Genomic DNA, 18,290 nt, shown 5'->3' with positions numbered 1-18,290 from the left:
ATTTACTGTTTAAAAAACATAACTCGTCGGCAACATTGTGGTCCATACTTCTGAATGATTTAAAAGATGCAGGGTTTTGTCACTTAAAAAAATAAAAAATACGAATTTTGGGAAAAAGAATTTTTGTGAATAAATTTAAATTTAATTAAAAAATCACCAAAATAATTGGTAAGTACCTTTTTTCTGAATAATCTTCATTAATACCTACCTTAATCATAAAATTCCTTGAACAGTTACTGATTTTTGAATATTTACGTACCATTTTTGTATGAACAGCTGCCAAAATTGTAAGAAGATTTGTATGGGTGAAGGCTCCCACAAAGTTTAAGCCAAATAAAAAAAATAAGTAAAATCCATTTCCGGGTTTGGTGGAGAATTGCTAAGATTAAAATTAAAAAAAAAAACTTTTTCTTTCGAAGGGATTTTCAGATCGGTTAGTTTAAAAAAGGTTTTAGCCCATAATGGAGGCAAACATTTTCATAATATTGGTACTAGTACGTACAGGTACTAGTTTGGGTCATTGCTGGAATTTTCAAGTTAATATAGTTTTAGTGAAAAAAGTTGTTCCCGTTTTCGAAATTTTCGCGGAAAAACCAAGTTTTTACTTTCAAAAAATCAAATCTCCCATTGTTGAGTGTTTCACGTAACAACATCCGAGAAATCTCTATGGATCAGAAACCGTCAAAACGGCATTTTAATGTTTCATACGACCTTTTCAAATGTTCGACTGGAATTATCGGTCTCCAAACTATTTTTCCTTGAAAGGCTAACTAATCACCTTTCTTTTGCTTCCAAGACAAGTAAAATCGGCTAAAATTGCGTAAACCTATATTTTTTGAAAAAAAAGTGATTTCTGCGAAAATGTACGAAAATGATAATTTTTCGGACCACCCTAACACGGTATAGGTCACTCTAATGGCCAAACAAAAAATTACGGGTCTAAGATTTAAATTTGCATCCATTTTTACCTTAAAATGGCCGTTACTTTTAACCCTTATATTGAAATTGACCTGTTAAAAATTAAAAAAAAATATGTTTTTTAGAGCTCCAAAAGTGCCCTCAACTTGCCCTCAACAACACTTTTCTTTAAAACGACATATATTGTAAAAACGTTACTTAATCTACCTTGAGGTGGTTGGTGCCTTCGTCACATTCATGTTGTAGTTTTGGTTGGTTTTACACATAAATTTAAGAGTTTTTTTTATTTTTTTTATTAATTTTTTTTTATAATTGTTGTTTTTAGTAGACTTTTTCATGTCATAACTTTAAAAGTACTTCATTAAACAGAATAAAATTTAATAGGGTCTTAGGGGACCCCAAAACGAACAGAATAAGGCAGATTCGGCCAAAGTCGGTTCAGCCAGTTCTGAGAAAATCGTGTGGAAAAAAATCATGTCTACACACTTCCCCATCCCCACAGACATTTGTTTAGAATTTGATTCTGAGTCGATAGATATACGTGAAGGTATATCTAGGAGGTGTATTTGAGAAGTTCATTATTCGAGTGATTTTATAGCCTAGCCTCAGTGAGGTGAGGAAGGCAAAAATATTTGCAACGGCCTTAAAATTTATTTTCCAAAAACCTTGAATTGACATGGAATGTGCATGACCATAAATATCTCAAAAACTAAATTGCGAAATTCAAGAGAATAACTGTGTTCATGATTTAATTTATTCTAACCCACCGTCCCCATTTGCAGGCCTAGCCGCCGAGCACTTCTGGACGTCCGGCACCGATCTGGCCGAGGAGGGCAGCTTCTTCTGGATCTCGAACGGGCGGCCGCTCTCCTTCACCAACTGGAACGCCGGCGAGCCGAACAACTTCCGCTACGAAAACGGCGAGGAGGAACACTGCCTGGAGCTGTGGAACCGGGACGGGAAGGGCCTCAAGTGGAACGACACCCCGTGCAGCTTCGAGACGTACTTTATCTGTGAGGTTTAAGGCGGGGAGGGATCGCTGATGGTGGGGCTGTTTTTTTTTGTATTGTTGGAAATTTTTGCGTGTGTCCCCATTTTTAGGTCGAAACTTTTTTTTTAAATACTCATCGTTGTTAGTTTGGTTAGCATTCTAAGACTTACATCGAACATTACTAATTCAATGATTGCATTGCCATGATTCCATCAGACCATCAGCACCTTTGAAAGCCCCGATCATTGAATTTGTTTTCGTATTTGTTTAAGTGTTCAAACAGTCTGAGCCAATTTCAAAGAAACAAGTCTGTTCAAATCTTTTAATTTGTAAGAAGTTTACACCTAACTTAAAGTACCATATCGTGTAACGTGTTGTGACAAAAGTATGTTTTAAAGGAACAAAAGTTACAAAACATCTACCATTAAAAAGAAAGAAATTATTTATCTAGCAAGAATCGTAAGCTCAAACAAAGAATATTCCTCTCTTACAGAATGTTACGGCAGTGAAGAGAGTAGCATGTAGCGACTAGTGGAGCAAGTTTTAGTTTTGTATAGCGTTAAGGGAAATGAGAATTGATTGTAAATATCCTTTACTGTCTTTTGTGTTGCCGGCCAGAGTGTAATAAAGAGATTAAGTCATCAATTAAACAAACATAAAAAGTAATTCTTCGAAAGCTCGTTTTACTTCCAAACTTCACACAGCACTTGTCGCTTTCCCTTGCAGTTTGCATCAATCCAGAAGGCTTGCTTGTTGCCCAACACGGCCACACAATGCTCATTGTTGTTTACGTTGTTGGGCTCATTTTGGCGCCAATGTGTGAATGTGATCCCCCTCCCACTGAACTGCCACTTAAAGTCCCGGCTAACCCCCAAATCGTTCGCCCCAATCCAGTACTGCTTCAGCCGGGCAACTCCGTTGGCATCGGGTTCCATTCCTGAAAAAAATTGAAACCCTTTGAAACGATTCTTGAACCAATCTCAAACTTTCAAACCTCCTTTCGCCACAATTTCCTTAACCTTGGCCTGATCCTGACCGGACCGAATTTCAGCCAGGTGTTGACCAATCGATCGGCAGTAGTCGCCAGCTTGGAACCAGTTCATCTTCTGCTCCAGCCCAAAATCCGTAGCATGGAAGTACTTTTGCTTGCCGCCTCCTCCAACAACCGCAGGACGTTCCGTGACCGGTTGCAGGCCACAATTTGTCACGATAAAGTCCTGGAAGGCAGAAACCTTCGTGAATCCCGTGTAGTCCTTGGTGCTGCACAGGTTGGTGTTCGAATCCCGGGCCGCGGTGAACGACACCACCCCGATCAGGAACCACTGGCCGTTGCGGTTGACGAACATGCCGCCGCCACTGTCGCCGTTGCACACGTTGGTGCCTAGAAGGGGTTTATGAAATGTATTAAATTTAATTTAACTTTATGTTATCTGTCTCTGTATGGAGAAAAATAAGTTCCTAGAACCGTGAACAAGCGTTCATAAAATTTGGAATCATGAACAAAATGATCAATTTCATCGCACGTTTTTGGTTACAAATTTCATATTAACGAATTTGGAAAATTGCTTTTTACGCGGTGGCGTTACGCTTTTTGCTTCATAGATTCCTCTTAAACCATACAATATGTTTGCAAGCTTCAAAAAGCGTGTTGTAGATCTGAACAAAACCTACAAACGAGCAACTCTCTACGAAATCGGCCGATTTCGACCATTTTTATTTTTTGTATTTTTTTGATTTGACTCAAACTTTGTGGGGGCCTTCCCTATGACTAAATAAGCTATTTTGCGTCATTGGTTCACCCATACAAGTCTCCATTACAATTTTGGCTGCTGTCCATACAAAAATGGTATGTAAATATTCAAACAGCTATAACTTTTGAGTGCATTTTCTGATCAATTTGGTGTCTTCGGCAAAGTTGTAGGTATTGTTGAGGACTTTTGAGAAAAAAATAGGTAAATTGAAAAAAAAAATTGCATATTTTTTTATCAACTATTTTTTTCACTAAAACTCAATTTCCCAAAATACGTATTTTTTGATTTTTGAGATTTTTTTATATGTTTTAGGGGACAAAAATCCGCAACTTTTGAGCCATAGAGAAACATGGTCAAAAAATCTGCAGCCGAGTTATGATTTTTTTTAAAAATAGTGATTTTTGGAAAAAACGAAGTTTCATGCAAAAACAACTTTGACATTATTTTTTAATGCAAAATTGAATTTGCAATCGAAAAGTACCATACAGATTTTTTGATAAAGGGCTCCGTTTTCAAGATATAGCCATCGAAAGTTTGATTTTAGCGAAATATTTGCAGTTTTTCAATTTTTAAAAATAGTGACCATAAGTGACCATTTCTGAATTTTTTTTAAGTTCAGAAAATTTGCTATAAAATTGTCTAAGAAATATTGAAGATTGGACCTCGGGTTTCTGAGATAGAACCGCTTTAAAAAAAAAGAAACACGAAATTGAAGTTTTCTTAACACTCAAACGCTCGGGTAGTCATTTGACCCCTATTTTTTTTTCTTAAAAATCTCATAACTTTTGGTAGAATTGACCAAATTGGATGCTTCTGGTTGCAAAAGATCCAGATTTGTCTATATTTTGAACTGTCAGATGGGGGACAAATATGGTCCACTTTTACCGGAGATATTCCGGATTCCGTTGGGGTACCTCGGCCATCCTATTTGGGGTTTTGGTCAATAGAACAAAATCCATTTCACAGAAAAATGCCGGAAATGATGCAAAACTTCAAGGCATCCTTCTAATACATCATCCAGCAAAAATAATTGACATGGTTAAGTCATACGGGGCACTGGAACTGGTTCCATTTGGGCACCAATCGACATCAGCTCAGTGAACCGTTTTCGGTTGGAACCTGTTTCGGTGCCCGAAGGTCTTGGCCATGCCATGTGTCTATGCAGGATGATGTATTAGAATGATGCCTTGAAGTTTTGCATCATTTCCGGCATTTTTCTGTGCAATGGTTTTTGTTCTACTGACCAAAACTCCAAATAGGAGGGTCGAGGTACCCCAACGGAATCCGGAATATCTCCGGTAAAAGTGGACCATATTTGTCCCCCATCTGACAGTTCAAAATATAGACAAATCTGGATCTTTTGCAACCGGAAGCATCCAATTTGGTCAATTCTACCAAAAGTCATGAGATTTTTAAGAAAAAAAATAGGGGTCAAATGACTACCCGAGCGTTTGAGTGTTAATCTCACCAAAATAACCCACCATTTTCTAATGACGATACCTCAGCAACTAATGGTCCGATTATCAATGTTAATACATGAAAAATTCGTGAAATTTTCCGATCTTTTCGAAAAAAATACTTTTTAAATCAAAACTAATTTTTTAAAAGGGCCAAACATTGAATATTTCGCCCATCTTGATTTAAAAAATTTCAAAATATTTTTTTCGAAAGGATCGGAAAATTTCACGAATTTTTCATGTATTAACATTGAAAATTGGACCATTAGCTGCTGAGATATGGTCATTAGAAAATGGTGGGTTGTTTTGGTGATATTAAGAAAACTTCAATGTTCGTGTTTCTTTTTCTTAAAGCGGCTCTATCTCAGCAACCCGAGGTCCAATCTTTAATATCTATTAAACAATTTTATAGAAAATTTTCTGAACTTTTCAAAAAATATATTTTTAGAAATGGTCACTCATGGTATTTTTAAAAGTTGAAAAACTGCAAATATTTCGCTAAAATCAAACTTTCGGTGGCTATATCTTGAAAACGGAGCCCTTCATCAAAAAATCTGTAAAGTACTATTCGATTGCAAATTCAATTTTGCATTAAAAAATAATGTCAAAGTTGATTTTGCATGAAACTTCGTTGTTTTCCAAAAATAACTATTTTTTCAAAAATTTATAACTCAGCGGCAGATTTTTTGACCATGTTTCTCTATGGCTCAAAAGTTGCGGATTTTTGTCCCCTAAAACATATCAAAAAATCTCGAAAATCAAAAAATACGTATTTTGGGAAATTGAGTTTAAGTGAAAAAAAAGTTGATAAAAAATCTGCCATTTTTTTTCCGTGTACCTATTTTTTCTCTAAAGTCCTCAACAATACCTACAACTTTGCCGAAGACACCAAATTGATCAGAAAATTCACTCAAATGTTACAGCTGTTTGAATATTTACATACCATTTTTGTATGGACAGCAGCAAATTTTTTTTTACCATTTTCCGTTACTCGACTGTAAAATTTTTTGGAACATGTCATTTTATGGGAAATTTAATGTACTTTTCGAATCTACATTGTCCCAGAAGGGTCATTTTTTCATTTAAAACAAAATTTTTCATTTTAAAATTTCATGTTTTTTCTAACTTTGCAGGGTTATTTTTTAGAGTGTAACAATGTTCTACAAAGTTGTTATAGTAAGTAATGTTATAAACATCACGAGTTATCGCGATTTTACGAAAAAAAAACTTTTGAAAAACTTATGTCTATATATCATTTTTTTTTTTGTAATTGTCTGCTCTACAACTTTGTAGAACATTGTTACACTCTAAAAAATAACCCTGCAAAGTTAGAAAAAACACAAAATTTTAAAATGTAAAATTTTGTTCTAAATGAAAAAATGACCCTTCTGGGACAATGTAGATTCGAAAAGTACATTAAATTTCCCATAAAATGACATGTTTCAAAATTTTTTACAGTCGAGTAACGGAAAATGGGAGAATTTTTAAAACTTTTTTAGTGTTTTTTTCGATGAAAAATACGTTTATTCGGAATTCTGAGTACGCCATCAAATCGGGCGTCTAATTTTACACAAAAATCCCTTTGACACCAAATTTCTATCTCATCACCGTTTCAGGCTGCAAATTATTGAAAAACACCTCTTTTTTCACATGTTCAAAAATGGAAGGGGTCGTACCGCCCCTCCGTCACGAGATATCAAAAAACGGACCTCGGATTCGTGATCAGGCACAAAAGTTACCCCTTAGGACAAAGTTTCACGCAAATCGAAGAGGGGTCGGGGCAACTGCTGTGTGAGTTGGCGGAGGATTACCCATATATTTAAATGATCCCAAACAAGCTGAATTAAAATAATAAATGCAGGAAAATGCATTTGACACATTCCGCCGTGACGTTGCAACGCTTTGACTTTTCTTTTTCCAGTATTTCGGCTGTAACTAAAAAAATACATTGAAAAGGTACATAATGTTATTACAGATTCGGAAAGTACATTAAATTTCCTATAAGAAACAATGTTGAAACATTATTTTAAGCGAATATTCTATTTTTGAGAGGGGAATATGTAGCGTGACGTTGCAACGCGTGACTTTTTCTCAATCCTGACCCAATTTATGTTTCGCCATTATCTCTGCTCTGTTTAATGGCAAATTTGGAGTTCTTCTTCCATTTTTAGTGTAAAATTGGCCAACAAATCGAATGCAATCATTAGTTTTTGGAAAAAAATTAAACCTCGATTTTTAAAGACCATTTACATTTCGTGACGTTGCAACGCTCTGTTTTTGAAAACAGGGTTTTTCGTTGCGTTGCACTTTGCGTCACGAAATTTTAGTTTCAAAATAATTTATAGTTTTTGTTAGTTTGAGCAACTGTAGGTTATGATTTTATTATAAGACATTAATAGACAGTACAAGGACATGTGAATTGATTGGCCCGCCCATGTTAGACCCCCCTCCCCCTATACCGCTTTCACAGTAGCAGTACGATATACGAAGTTTTCCAAGCATTTTCAAAGCAAAAAAAAATATTTGTATTATTCCATTATCACGAAGGACAGCCCCCCCCCCCCACTCCCACCTCCTCTATCCATGTTATGGGGCGTCCATGCATTACGTAACGCCGGGGGAGGGTGCGGGGTTCGAGGATTTATACAAAAAATGTATCGGAAATGTATTACCAGGGGTGGAGGGGGTCTAAAAATATAATTGTTTTGTTACGTAATGCAAGAACGCTCCCTTAATATTTTAATCGTTTTGGGAAGCTTCAAGTTTTCAGGAGGGCAGAAATGTATAACTAAAGTGCACATATTGTTTCTTGATGGCCCCTAAGGGGTGATCTGCAAACAACGTAACTTATTTTGTTGACTTCTGTGCTTTTAAAATTAAATTTGAGGAAATAATTAAACTGTTTACCTGCGCAGCATAACATTTTTAATTGCGAACAAATAAATGTTGCATAAAACTTATTTAGGTAAGGGTTCGTCCAACAACAAAGTGACAAAAGTTTGTAAAAAAACAATCGAATCACGTGATTACTATTGTTTGGTGAATTACACCGTAATTTGGCCTACATAAAGATGTGCGATAAAAAAATCTTTGCGTTGTATTTGTATGAACCCTTACATAAATCAGTTTATCATAAAGGGGCCATCCAGTAACCACGTGATTATTTTTTTGAAAGTTTTAGATTTTTTCCCATTGTGAACATCGGTCTATTTTGATTTACTCAACAAGTTTTATAAAATACCTACTTTTTTCGAGTTGCTGCAAACCTAAGTGACGGAATTTGTGAATGACCCATTTACAATTTGTCTGTAAATAGGCTTGGAAACATTATATAAAACCTATATAATATTTATTATCCTTTGATTTCCAACAATCAACTACGCATACACCTTTTTTGCCATGTGACCAATATGATTTAAAATTTCGTGACGTTGCAACGCAAACTTAAACCTGTTGTAACTTTGGATCTAGACAACCAATTTAGTCGCTCTTGGTTGCATTTGAAAGCTCTTTCCAAGTACAAAGAGCATCCGAAATATCAAAATGATTGAATGTTTAGTTTTCTGTTGACATAAACAACTGTCCCTTTTTCGTGACGTTGCAACGCAATAAAATGGTAAACTTACACTAGTTTGAAGAAATACTTGACTTAAGATAAACTGCAAATCCATGACATTTCCGTTTAGTACATTTAAAAACCTACAAAATGCAATCAAAAGAATAATTTTTGGATTTTATTTCGCTGAAAACCAGGAGTTTTTAGAAAAATGTTTTAAAACGATGTTTTTATCACGAATTGATACATAACTTAACCAACTTGTACATAATGAGATTCAAAAGTTCAATCAATGAAAACCATGATTTTTAAAGCTTCAAGTAGTCTAGAATCGAGGAAAAATACAAATAGCTCATACACGCTTTTCAAAATTTCATCCTAAGGTGTACATTGCCGGAGAATGTGTCATTTCAATTTGTTTTCAGTTGATTAGACTTCTATTACCATCAAAATGTTGATGCTTTTGTGATTTTTTTTTCTGGCTGATTATGATAGGTTGGGGGAGGCGAAATAAACTTTAGATAAACAGATGTAGAGAATCACAAATTTCCATAATGTAGATAATTTATTAAATCCACCATAAACACGACTTTCAATCACTTCTGAAAGTTTCATGAAGATATTTCATGATTATACTGAGTACGAGACGATTTAAGCTCAAAATTTTGCCATGCGCAAAGCGAACTGTCAAATTTTGTAAGTGTTTTTCTCTGAACACCGAGTTGATTTACGGATGCCACGATATCTCGAGATGGGATGGACCAAATTGGCTGACATTTTGGGTGAAAACTCGCAAGAGATATTCCGTGTGCATGACGAAGCCCGATTTTTAAATTTTGTATTTAAAAAAAATACAAAAATCAAAAACTGGCGATTTTTTTAATGAAAAACTTTAAATTATTTTTAACTTTTTTCAAATGAACTTTTTGAAAACTGGCCTTCGTCATGCACACGGGACCGGTTTAACGAGGCTTCATCAAAATTGAGCCGATTTGATCAAAACAGTGTTGAGATTGTTTGGCCCCGTTTTTTTTTTAAATTCCTAACTTCAAATTACTATCCCGGCAATGATTCTACCAAATAACTTCATATTTATTGTGTTAATAGATGAAAATGTATATTTTAATGCCCTGAAAACAGATTTGAACAAATGTTTTAGTGTGTGCTCAAAAAAATCTCTGACATTTTTGCCGATGTATGTAACCCCTTAGACTTCGATGTTATGCCACTAGTATGATTGTATACATACCATTCTTGAATCCCGCGCAGAACATCCCGTCGTACAGGGTGCGCTCGAACAGTTCCGGGTTGCTCTCCAAACATTTGGTGTGCCCGACAACCGGCAACGTCGTTCCCTGCAGCGCATCCGACAATGCATCAAACTGCGTATAACCCCATCCGACGACCGTTCCACGGATAGAGCCATCGTTGTAATTGATCCCCGGGGGCTGCGGAAACACGCAGATCGGCTGGACGTAATCGGTAAACCTGGCCTGGGTCGCCAATCGTACGATGGCCAGATCATATTTGCTGGTTTTGGTCTGAAAGTCCTCGCACACAATCACCTGCTGTACGGCATGCTCCTGGACGGTGTCCCCGTACAGGTTCAGCTTGAACTTGCCCAGCTGGACGAACAAAGTGGCCGGGCTCGTGACCAGCCCGTTGACCGGATCCGTCACGCAGTGGGCCGCCGTGATGACACTCAACTCGTTCACCAGCGATCCTCCACAGATGTAGGACTTTTGAAATCCGGTCGTCATGAAAATACCCGCATGCCACGGGAACTCACCCGGGTTTGTCGTGTACCCGTGGGTTACCAGCTGCTGCAGTTTGATCTGCCGGCGGCCACAGCTCGGCGGTGCAACGTTGGCGTTACATTGCACACAGATGATGACAAATAAGATCGATTTTAGAACAAACGCTGAATTCATCTCGTTGTTTCAGCACTGCTAGTTGATGACTGAGTAAACATCTTCAGCATCCGTCTTAGCGGGACACACGTCATTCAGGCCCAAAACAACGAAACCAGTTTTGGACAGCTGCGAAATTTATCATCTGATTAGAGAAGCGGAAGGCAGTTTGGAGGATCAAAAAAAGGCAGTCATAAGTGGTGAATCCCAAAAACGAGCAACTAAAATGAATAACACCATCATGAAGATTTTGTATAAATTCAGGCGTTTGACCCTTCACTCTTGACTCGCGTTGGAAGCAGTAATATAATATTAAAATTTTTAGTCAATAATCAAGTTCAACTAATTTGATATATTTTTTAATTGGAAATCAGTCTATAGCTCGATGGCTAAATGGGAATCCAAGTGAACTTAGTACATAAGAGCACAGAGACATGAAGCTTCAATCAATAATTTTATTGTAAACACAAATTGAGTCGTGATTTTAACAATATTTTATAATTTGAGTTTATTAAAGTAATCAGGTCTTGAAAATGATTTTATTGAATTCAAACTGAAGACAACATTTTAGCCCAAAAAATGAAATAACTCAAAAAATCTTCACCGCACCATCAAACTCTAATCTTCACAAATATAATAGAGCGGCGTGCAACAGTTGACATCGTTCCAGGTCCACTTCCCGTACCGTCCAACTTCGATGCACCGATCGTACACATTGTCCGGCTGGCCAAGGTGCCAGTTGGTGTACCCTGCTACCTTGGCATTATTTCTCGACACCCAAACCCAGTTCTTGTTATCACCGTTCGTGTCAATCCCGGCGATGTAATAGATGGACTTTCGAGGAACCTTGTCCAGCGTTTCCTGCAGCAGGTTCGCTTCTTCCTGCGAGGTTACCGTTGCCAACCGCTGGCCATACCGGAGGCACGCATTCCACGCACCGAGAAAGTCCACGTGCTTATCGTAATGCACGTAGTATCGTTTCACCAGGTTTGGACCTGGGTCCATAATTTCGAATGAATCTGAAAACGTTAAAATCATGACGGATTTTGTTTATTGATTTATGAAATACCTACTCACAATCGATATTGTTGAGGACCGAGGCACAAATAGATAACTTAATAATGAAACAAAATAAAATTACTGAAGTTTTTGAAACCATTCTTCACACGTTGTAATCAAGCTGTTTCTCAGTCAAATAATCTCAACAAAATGATTTCGTGTGCCTTTGTTCTATTATGTTTGTGATCGTTCCAGCGTTTTTCGAAGGACTGTTCGTTCGGGTGTTGATAATGACAAAAGTTCAAGATTATTCGGATGGCTTAAACTTGACCTTATTTTCACCAGTTGAATGGACGTCATCTTTTAAAATAACACAATAGCTAAGAAAACACTCCAACTTATTATATCAAAATGACTAAACTTCTTCATCATTTCCGCACAAATTTTCCACCTCTTCGCAAATGTAATGCAAATGCGTGCAACAGCTGATATCGTTCCAAGTAATTCCCCCGAACCGGCCAATCTCCAGACATCGTTCGCCGTGAAGATCCGGCAGTCCCGTGTACCAGTTCGAGTATCCAGTGATCTCCGTATTCGACGGAAACCACACCCACTTCCCATTATATCCCGTATCGTACCCAGCGACGTAGAAGATCGACGTTCGGGCCGTTTTGGCAATGGCCTGCTTCAGCAACCGGGCGTCGTCCTCCGAAGTAATGGTGGCCAACCGTTGGCCAAAACTGTGACAGGCGCTCCATGCTCCCAGAAAGTCCACGTACCGGTCGTAGTACACGTGGTAGCTTTTGCGTCGGCGGTCACAGGAATCAACTGAGTTTATTACAAATGTACAAACTATTACGATCAACAGTATTTTGACGTTAATTTTCGGAACCATTTTGACGACGCGAAGAACGCCGATAGACTAGCTTAGTGTGATGAGTCCCAAATTTATTCTTATCTCGCTTCTACGAAAATCGAAGGTTAGCGTTCTTTATTCGAATTACTACAAAGACATCCGTCATTGTTGAATCGGCTGTCGTATATTAACAAAATATATTAGGGTGAAACGGGAAGGCACCACCTTTTCTGGTCTGATACAAAAAAAGTTTTCACGTAGTTTGTAAACGACCCCTTTGGACTTTCATTATCACTCTAACGCTCTGGTAGTAATATTCACCCTATATCTTATAACTTTTGGTACAATTGACCAAATTAGATGCTTTCGGTTGCAAAACATCCAGATTTGTCTATATTTTTAACTGTCAGAAGGGATAAAAATGTGTCCAATTTTACCGGAAATATTCCAGATTCCGTTGAGGTACCTCGGTCCTCATGTGTGGGTCAAGACCTGGAATAAGATGATTATCAAAAAATCCGACAGATTTGTTTACGTTTTTAATGGGTTTAAACATGCATTTCCTTAGCTCGTCACACTTTCCCTACTTTTTGAACTACTGTTCATATTCAGACTGTAGTCGAGACTCGCCCCAGCTAATAATTTCATCGATTGTACATTTGAAAAAATAATAAATTGAAGTTTTCATGTGTTGGGTGAAAATGTATTTTTTTTTTTTTGTAAAAATTAATATTTTTTTAATAAGTTATGCTTGTACTTGTCAGTATAAGCCAGAGGTGGCCAGAGTATGGCCCGCGGGCCAAATGTGGCCCGCGAGGTGATTTTTTTGTGGCTCGCGGACCCATTTTGAATGATCATTGAAACACCCAAAGGAAAAATATATCTCAAAATCTGCAACATTGGATTTGCTGCAGAAAATGTCATATTTTGTAACATTTTTTGCAGCAAGCCCGTAGATCATTTTTGCCCGCGTGTAAAAATTTCAGAGATCTGCAGTTCTCACCAACACATATAAAGCTGGCCCGTCCCCGAGCAACACTCCAAAGAGAAGCATATGTTGGTGCTCTTTCACTCACTTTTCATCAAGCGTCCATGGCGCGGTGGTAGCGTGTCGGATCAATAACCAAGAAGTTGGTGGTTCAATCCTCGTTCTACTAAGTGTTTTTTTTTTGTGAAATACAACCAAAAAGTCGTCGGTAATGTCGATAATTGTCGGTAACGGGCAAAAATGTCATACTCCTATATCGCAAAAAAATGCATGAGGACAGATTTCATGCAGATTCTGATATACTTTCATGCCGCCATGCATCACAATCATGCGACTGCCAGTTGGGTGAAATGACTCTTTGGACCACCTGTAAGTTATTTTTTGCAATTCCACTGTGAAACTGTTAACTTTTCCTGCCCTTCTGGAGAAACGAAACGGCCTACTTTTCCCTACCAAAAATAACATAATGGAAAATTAATACCTTTCAATGACAGTGCTGAAAAGTTCTACTTTTCAGCACTGAAATGGGTGCTGAAAAGTTGAACTTTACAGCACTAGTATCGAAATGTAACATTTATCAATATTGTTTTGTTTTGAACGATGAATTCACTAAACACATGAATGTTTGTCACAAAATTCCATTAAATAAGCGTTTTTCGGAATTGCAAAAAATGTTGTAAGGAACTCGTTGCAAAACTTGATTTTTTCAGCACTCGTTGTATTTATCCAACTCGGTAAACCTCGTTGTACAACTCGTGCTGAAAAAATCTTCTTTTTGCAACTTGTTGCATAAACTACTATTAAAACACTTAAAATTATGGTTTATTGAACATTTTAAGTTTTAGTTCATATGTTAATATTTATAACAAATATTTTGTTGAAAATTTCAACTTATTGAAACAATTTCACATGTAATTGAAAACAATAAATTCGTGAGAAAATTCATATTTTTTTGGAAATGAGTTATTAAACGTTCAAATTTGACTAATGTGAAAAACTGCAAAGACAGCAAAAATATAGTTATTCCACATTAGATATTAGTTGATGAGTTACAAAGCAAAATTTTTATAAAAAGAACCCAAACTTTTTTTAAACTTATAAACCGTCCACCTCGGGATTCGAACTCATGGCATTTGGGTTACGAATTGAGTACGTAACATCTGATTCAGGCTGACCGAAACTCTTTTTGTAACGATTTATAATTTAGTTGCAATTTATTTCAAAATTAAATTAACTCATTTTCATAAATATGCATAAACTCATTTAAAATATTTTTTATAGAAAAAGGTTATGCAAAAATCAAGGTAAATATACAAGTTAAAGAACATTTTTCTCATTCATATGATTTGTTCTACAACGTATGTCTATAGTCACCATCAAGTCACCATAAAATATCAATCATCCTTTACCCAAAACCATGCTGTAGAGTTGTTTTTTTACAACCTTATTGTGTAACGTTATCTGTTGGGTAAAGTATGTAAATTTTAATGTTTTTGCCATTTTTTATTTTTTTTATTTCATAAATTGAATAAAACTGTAGAAAGAAAAATCATTTTTTGTTCTCTTATATTTAAATGACGAATATGTTCAAAAAAATTCTTCCAATTAAATGAATTTTACAATTTTTCTAGTTTCAAATATCATTTTTTTATTACACAATTTGTTTACATTTGGGCCGCAAGCATATATGAGCTTAAAATTTGGTCCGCCAGTCTAAAACTTTGAGCACCCTTGGTATAAGCTGTGCATAGTATGTATGATGATTATTTTTTGGACACCATTGGTCTAAATAGTGTAGAAACTTGTTTATTCTTTTATTTTTATTCATTTTAATATGTCGACGTGCTATCTTGTCAAATGTCGCTTTTTGACGTTCCGAGCAAAACACATTTTAATGTGTGAGCTTAAATAAACAAATATTAGGGCACGCCATGTTAACAATAACATACACGTTTTGATCGGTGTTGCTGAAAACACAATCCAGAGGTCGCTGGTTCGAATCCCGAGGCGGACGCAAAACATTCTAAGTGTAAAATATAGGTATTCGGTGCCCTCTCCCCGTGCCATACCTTCACACTTAGGAGACCCGGGAGGCGGAGTCTTGTCGCAAAAAGAACGATACACACCTGTGGATCCGTTGACGAAACCGCAAGGTTTAAGAGGGCCACATTATAAGGTGTTACGTCGATTCCGTTTTTGTTGAAAACATGCATTGCCCCGAAGTTTGGTTGAATTTGGTTGCCTGAATTCCTAGTTATAATTAAAAATGTTTACAGTAGTCACTAACACAACATTCAGGGTGTGTCAAGATAGCGCAACATGATTGAAACTACCTCAGGATTGAAATCGAATTTTTGGGATCTATGAAGGTCGAAAAGTGAGGCATTGAGAGCTGCACAAAATGGCGTTCTTTACTCAATTTGGTCCAAAATGCACGTGCAACAATATAGCACAACAACGACGTTGTGGAATACTGTAACTCACAAGCGATTTTCGTGTCTCGTGAATACTTGTAGAGATTGATTTGTTTCATTCGGATCACTGTATAAATGTGCTGATAAGGTTCCGGTGTATGTTTTCAAATATGTTTGATTTGATTTAAACTTTGCTTGTAACAATTTTGATAACTCCTGATACATTAATACACTTAAAGCTATGTACAAGTATTGCCTTTCATGAAATCATCTCGCTTTAGCTCTAATTGGGGAATCCCATTGGAAAAATACTACTATCATCTGTAAAGCACGGCTGTTCGGCTGTTTACTTCAACTCAGTCTTGAGCTGTGTTCGTGGAGGTTCAACCATAATTAAAGAAGTCATGAATTCATTGCAAATTGAAACACTACTTTTGATAAGTTTAGTAAGTTTTACTGCGTCAGAAATACTCGCTGGTCAAACTGTAAAGGGTTAGTTAATCAACTAGTCAATTTTATTCGTGTGGTTAAAATGAATTATTACAGATATTCTAACAAAGCACAAATGTCTATGCCCTTGTGGAAAAGATTGGGATGCAACCAAAGGATTTGTCGTTCCGTTTGAGGTAAGCTTCAGCACCTACAAGATGATCAAAATGGCTAAACATGTGGTTTATTCCCAGGAAGGCAATTGGTTCGAAGCAGTGTCCTACTGCGCTAGCCAGGGAATGTCGATGCTGCAACTGCGGGACAAGTTCGACAGCCAGGATCTGAAGCAATGGCTCGACGACCACGGGTACGGAGCGGGGCAAAACTTTTGGATCGGCGCCAACGACTTGGCCAAACCGGGGCTGTTTCGGTGGGGGCTTACGGCTAACGAGGTGACCTTCAGCAAGTGGGCCCGCGGTGAACCCAACTTTATGACCGTCCGGGGAGAAACCGAACACTGCGTCGAGCTGAATCCCAACACCATGGAGTGGAACGATTCGGGATGTTCGAAGCGGCTGCACTTTATTTGTGAAACATTCTCGAATTAGATTTGCTTTAATAAAAAGCTTTTATTGACTAAAAACTAATCTTCACATATGTAGTGTTGAGCTACGTGGCAGGAGATATCGTTCCAGGTCCACTTGGCAAAACGTCCAACTTCCAGGCAACGCTCTTCCACAATGTCCGGTTGGCCAGCGTTCCAGTTGGTGTAACCGGTAAGTTTGGTAAAGTCGTGTGAAACCCAAAACCAGCTCCTGTTGTCATCTCCCAGCTTCATGCCACCAATGTAGTAGATAGACTTCCGATGTACCTTGTTCAAGGTTTCCTCCAGCAAGGCTGCGTCCTCAGCAGATGTGACCGTTGCCAGTCGTTGGCCATTCCGGAGACAGGCGTTCCAAGCCCCAAGAAAGTCCACTCTTTGGTCGTGATAAACGTGGTAGCGTTTCACTGGACTTGGTTTGAATCCACCATTTCCGCAGACACTGTCACCAGGAAATACGATTCGTTTTGCCTCAAGATCATTGGAGTCGAGTTCAGATGCACAGAAACTTAACGAGAGAATGAAACTTAGCAATACTAGCATTTTTGAAGCCATACACTACTAGTTCAGTTGATACTCGTTGGTAGAATAATCTCATCAGATTAGAATTCTTTCTTTTTGCCTTTTTTACTTTGATCTGGGTGTACAATACAGGAAGCTCTATAGTTTCATTGATGTCACCTTTAACCTTTAACTATATAAACTCACGATAGTGTTCAATTGAAGTATAAAACAACCTTCTAGTGATAGCAATGCAGTACAACGCAGTGTTCTAAGCGCATCTAAAATGACCACATCTAGAATCTTGAAAATTGTTCTGTTACTTTTATACAGTTCAATAACCATCACCTCAGGGCAGTCAAAAAAGCAGTACCACGTGTATTACGACAGGCTCGTGAATTTCTACGGCGCGGTAAGTGCCTGTCACAGCTATGGTCAGCGGTTGGCCACCGTAACCTCGGCGGAGGACACCAGCCGTCTGCAGCAGGCCATCGCCAAAACGAGCCGTTCCGGGCTCTTTTTCACCGCTGGCTACGATTCTGGGCACAACGGAGAGTGGGTTTGGTTCCCGAATGCAACGAAAATTTCCACCACCGGGTACAGCAATTGGCACTCGAGCCAACCGGATAACCACGAGGAGCGCTGTCTGGAGGTGGGCCGCTTCCCCGGGACCATGTGGAACGACATCTCTTGCTCGGCGGCGCTGTTTTATATTTGCGAGGAGCAAGATTGAGACTGTTTGAGACTTTGTTTATGTGTTTTGTTTCACAGTAAAAATTAATCATGAATTTGTGTTTGTTTGTTATTTTTTCACATTAAATGTGAAAAAATAACAAACAAACACAAATTCATGATTATTAGATTATTTTATTAGAAGCCCAGGTATTGTCCCAATTTTAAGAAAATAATTGTATCATTG

General features: G+C 37.6%; 6 protein-coding genes across 6 annotated transcripts in view; 3 read left to right on the top strand and 3 right to left on the bottom strand.

Moving 5' to 3' along the window:
• The window catches only part of LOC6031300 (C-type lectin domain family 4 member F), a 106,717-nt gene extending 104,137 nt beyond the window's left edge, over nt 1-2,580 (top strand). Inside the window, 1 exon segment of the mRNA XM_038258851.1 lies at nt 1,701-2,580. Coding sequence (XP_038114779.1) covers nt 1,701-1,942 — 242 coding nt within the window. The 3' untranslated portion in view covers nt 1,943-2,580.
• On the bottom strand, nt 2,573-10,689 carry LOC6031296 (chymotrypsinogen B). The gene is made up of 3 exons (XM_001842064.2): nt 9,923-10,689; nt 2,904-3,290; nt 2,573-2,846 (listed from the first exon to the last, which is right to left on the bottom strand). The coding sequence occupies exons 1-3, from the start codon at nt 10,602-10,604 to the stop codon at nt 2,593-2,595; spliced, it is 1,323 nt and encodes a 440-aa protein (XP_001842116.2). The 5' UTR covers nt 10,605-10,689; the 3' UTR covers nt 2,573-2,592.
• Nucleotides 10,690-11,066: 377 nt separating this feature from the next.
• LOC119765020 (perlucin-like) lies at nt 11,067-12,509 on the bottom strand. The gene is made up of 2 exons (XM_038263328.1): nt 11,661-12,509; nt 11,067-11,602 (listed from the first exon to the last, which is right to left on the bottom strand). Exons 1-2 carry the CDS (start codon nt 11,740-11,742, stop codon nt 11,202-11,204), a joined length of 483 nt encoding a protein of 160 aa, XP_038119256.1. The 5' UTR covers nt 11,743-12,509; the 3' UTR covers nt 11,067-11,201.
• Nucleotides 11,998-12,477, bottom strand: LOC6031294 (perlucin). The gene has a single exon (XM_038261127.1). It carries the CDS (start codon nt 12,475-12,477, stop codon nt 11,998-12,000), a length of 480 nt encoding a protein of 159 aa, XP_038117055.1.
• A 3,660-nt stretch (nt 12,510-16,169) lies between the features above and the next one.
• LOC6031293 (C-type lectin mannose-binding isoform) lies at nt 16,170-18,159 on the top strand. Its single transcript, XM_038263261.1, has 3 exons — nt 16,170-16,332; nt 16,387-16,466; nt 16,524-18,159. The coding sequence occupies exons 1-3, from the start codon at nt 16,245-16,247 to the stop codon at nt 16,875-16,877; spliced, it is 522 nt and encodes a 173-aa protein (XP_038119189.1). The 5' UTR covers nt 16,170-16,244; the 3' UTR covers nt 16,878-18,159.
• LOC119769208 (CD209 antigen-like protein 2) lies at nt 17,623-18,104 on the top strand. Its single transcript, XM_038261125.1, has 2 exons — nt 17,623-17,627; nt 17,705-18,104. Exons 1-2 carry the CDS (start codon nt 17,623-17,625, stop codon nt 18,102-18,104), a joined length of 405 nt encoding a protein of 134 aa, XP_038117053.1.
• Nucleotides 18,160-18,290: the final 131 nt, after the last annotated feature.

This window comes from Culex quinquefasciatus, chromosome 3, assembly GCF_015732765.1.
Source record: "Culex quinquefasciatus strain JHB chromosome 3, VPISU_Cqui_1.0_pri_paternal, whole genome shotgun sequence".
Lineage (NCBI taxonomy): Eukaryota > Metazoa > Arthropoda > Insecta > Diptera > Culicidae > Culex > Culex quinquefasciatus.
Note: the sequence above shows the minus strand (reverse complement) of the source record. Positions and strands in the feature narration are given on the sequence as shown.

What these genes read in the sequence shown, in the direction of transcription:
- LOC6031296 (XM_001842064.2), bottom strand. Translation starts at nt 10,604, where the DNA reads ATGAATTCAGCGTTTGTTCTAAAATCGATCTTATTTGTCATCATCTGT. An exon ending in CTGCGCGGGATTCAAGAATG is followed by an intron (nt 3,291 to 9,922) that starts GTATGTATACAA and finishes AACCCCTTCTAG; the next exon opens with GCACCAACGTGTGCAACGGC. An exon ending in GGAAATTGTGGCGAAAGGAG is followed by an intron (nt 2,847 to 2,903) that starts GTTTGAAAGTTT and finishes AATTTTTTTCAG; the next exon opens with GAATGGAACCCGATGCCAAC.
- LOC119765020 (XM_038263328.1), bottom strand. Translation starts at nt 11,742, where the DNA reads ATGGTTTCAAAAACTTCAGTAATTTTATTTTGTTTCATTATTAAGTTA. An exon ending in GGTCCTCAACAATATCGATT is followed by an intron (nt 11,603 to 11,660) that starts GTGAGTAGGTAT and finishes TAACGTTTTCAG; the next exon opens with ATTCATTCGAAATTATGGAC.
- LOC6031294 (XM_038261127.1), bottom strand. Translation starts at nt 12,477, where the DNA reads ATGGTTCCGAAAATTAACGTCAAAATACTGTTGATCGTAATAGTTTGT.
- LOC6031293 (XM_038263261.1), top strand. Translation starts at nt 16,245, where the DNA reads ATGAATTCATTGCAAATTGAAACACTACTTTTGATAAGTTTAGTAAGT. An exon ending in CGCTGGTCAAACTGTAAAGG is followed by an intron (nt 16,333 to 16,386) that starts GTTAGTTAATCA and finishes GAATTATTACAG; the next exon opens with ATATTCTAACAAAGCACAAA. An exon ending in GATTTGTCGTTCCGTTTGAG is followed by an intron (nt 16,467 to 16,523) that starts GTAAGCTTCAGC and finishes GTTTATTCCCAG; the next exon opens with GAAGGCAATTGGTTCGAAGC.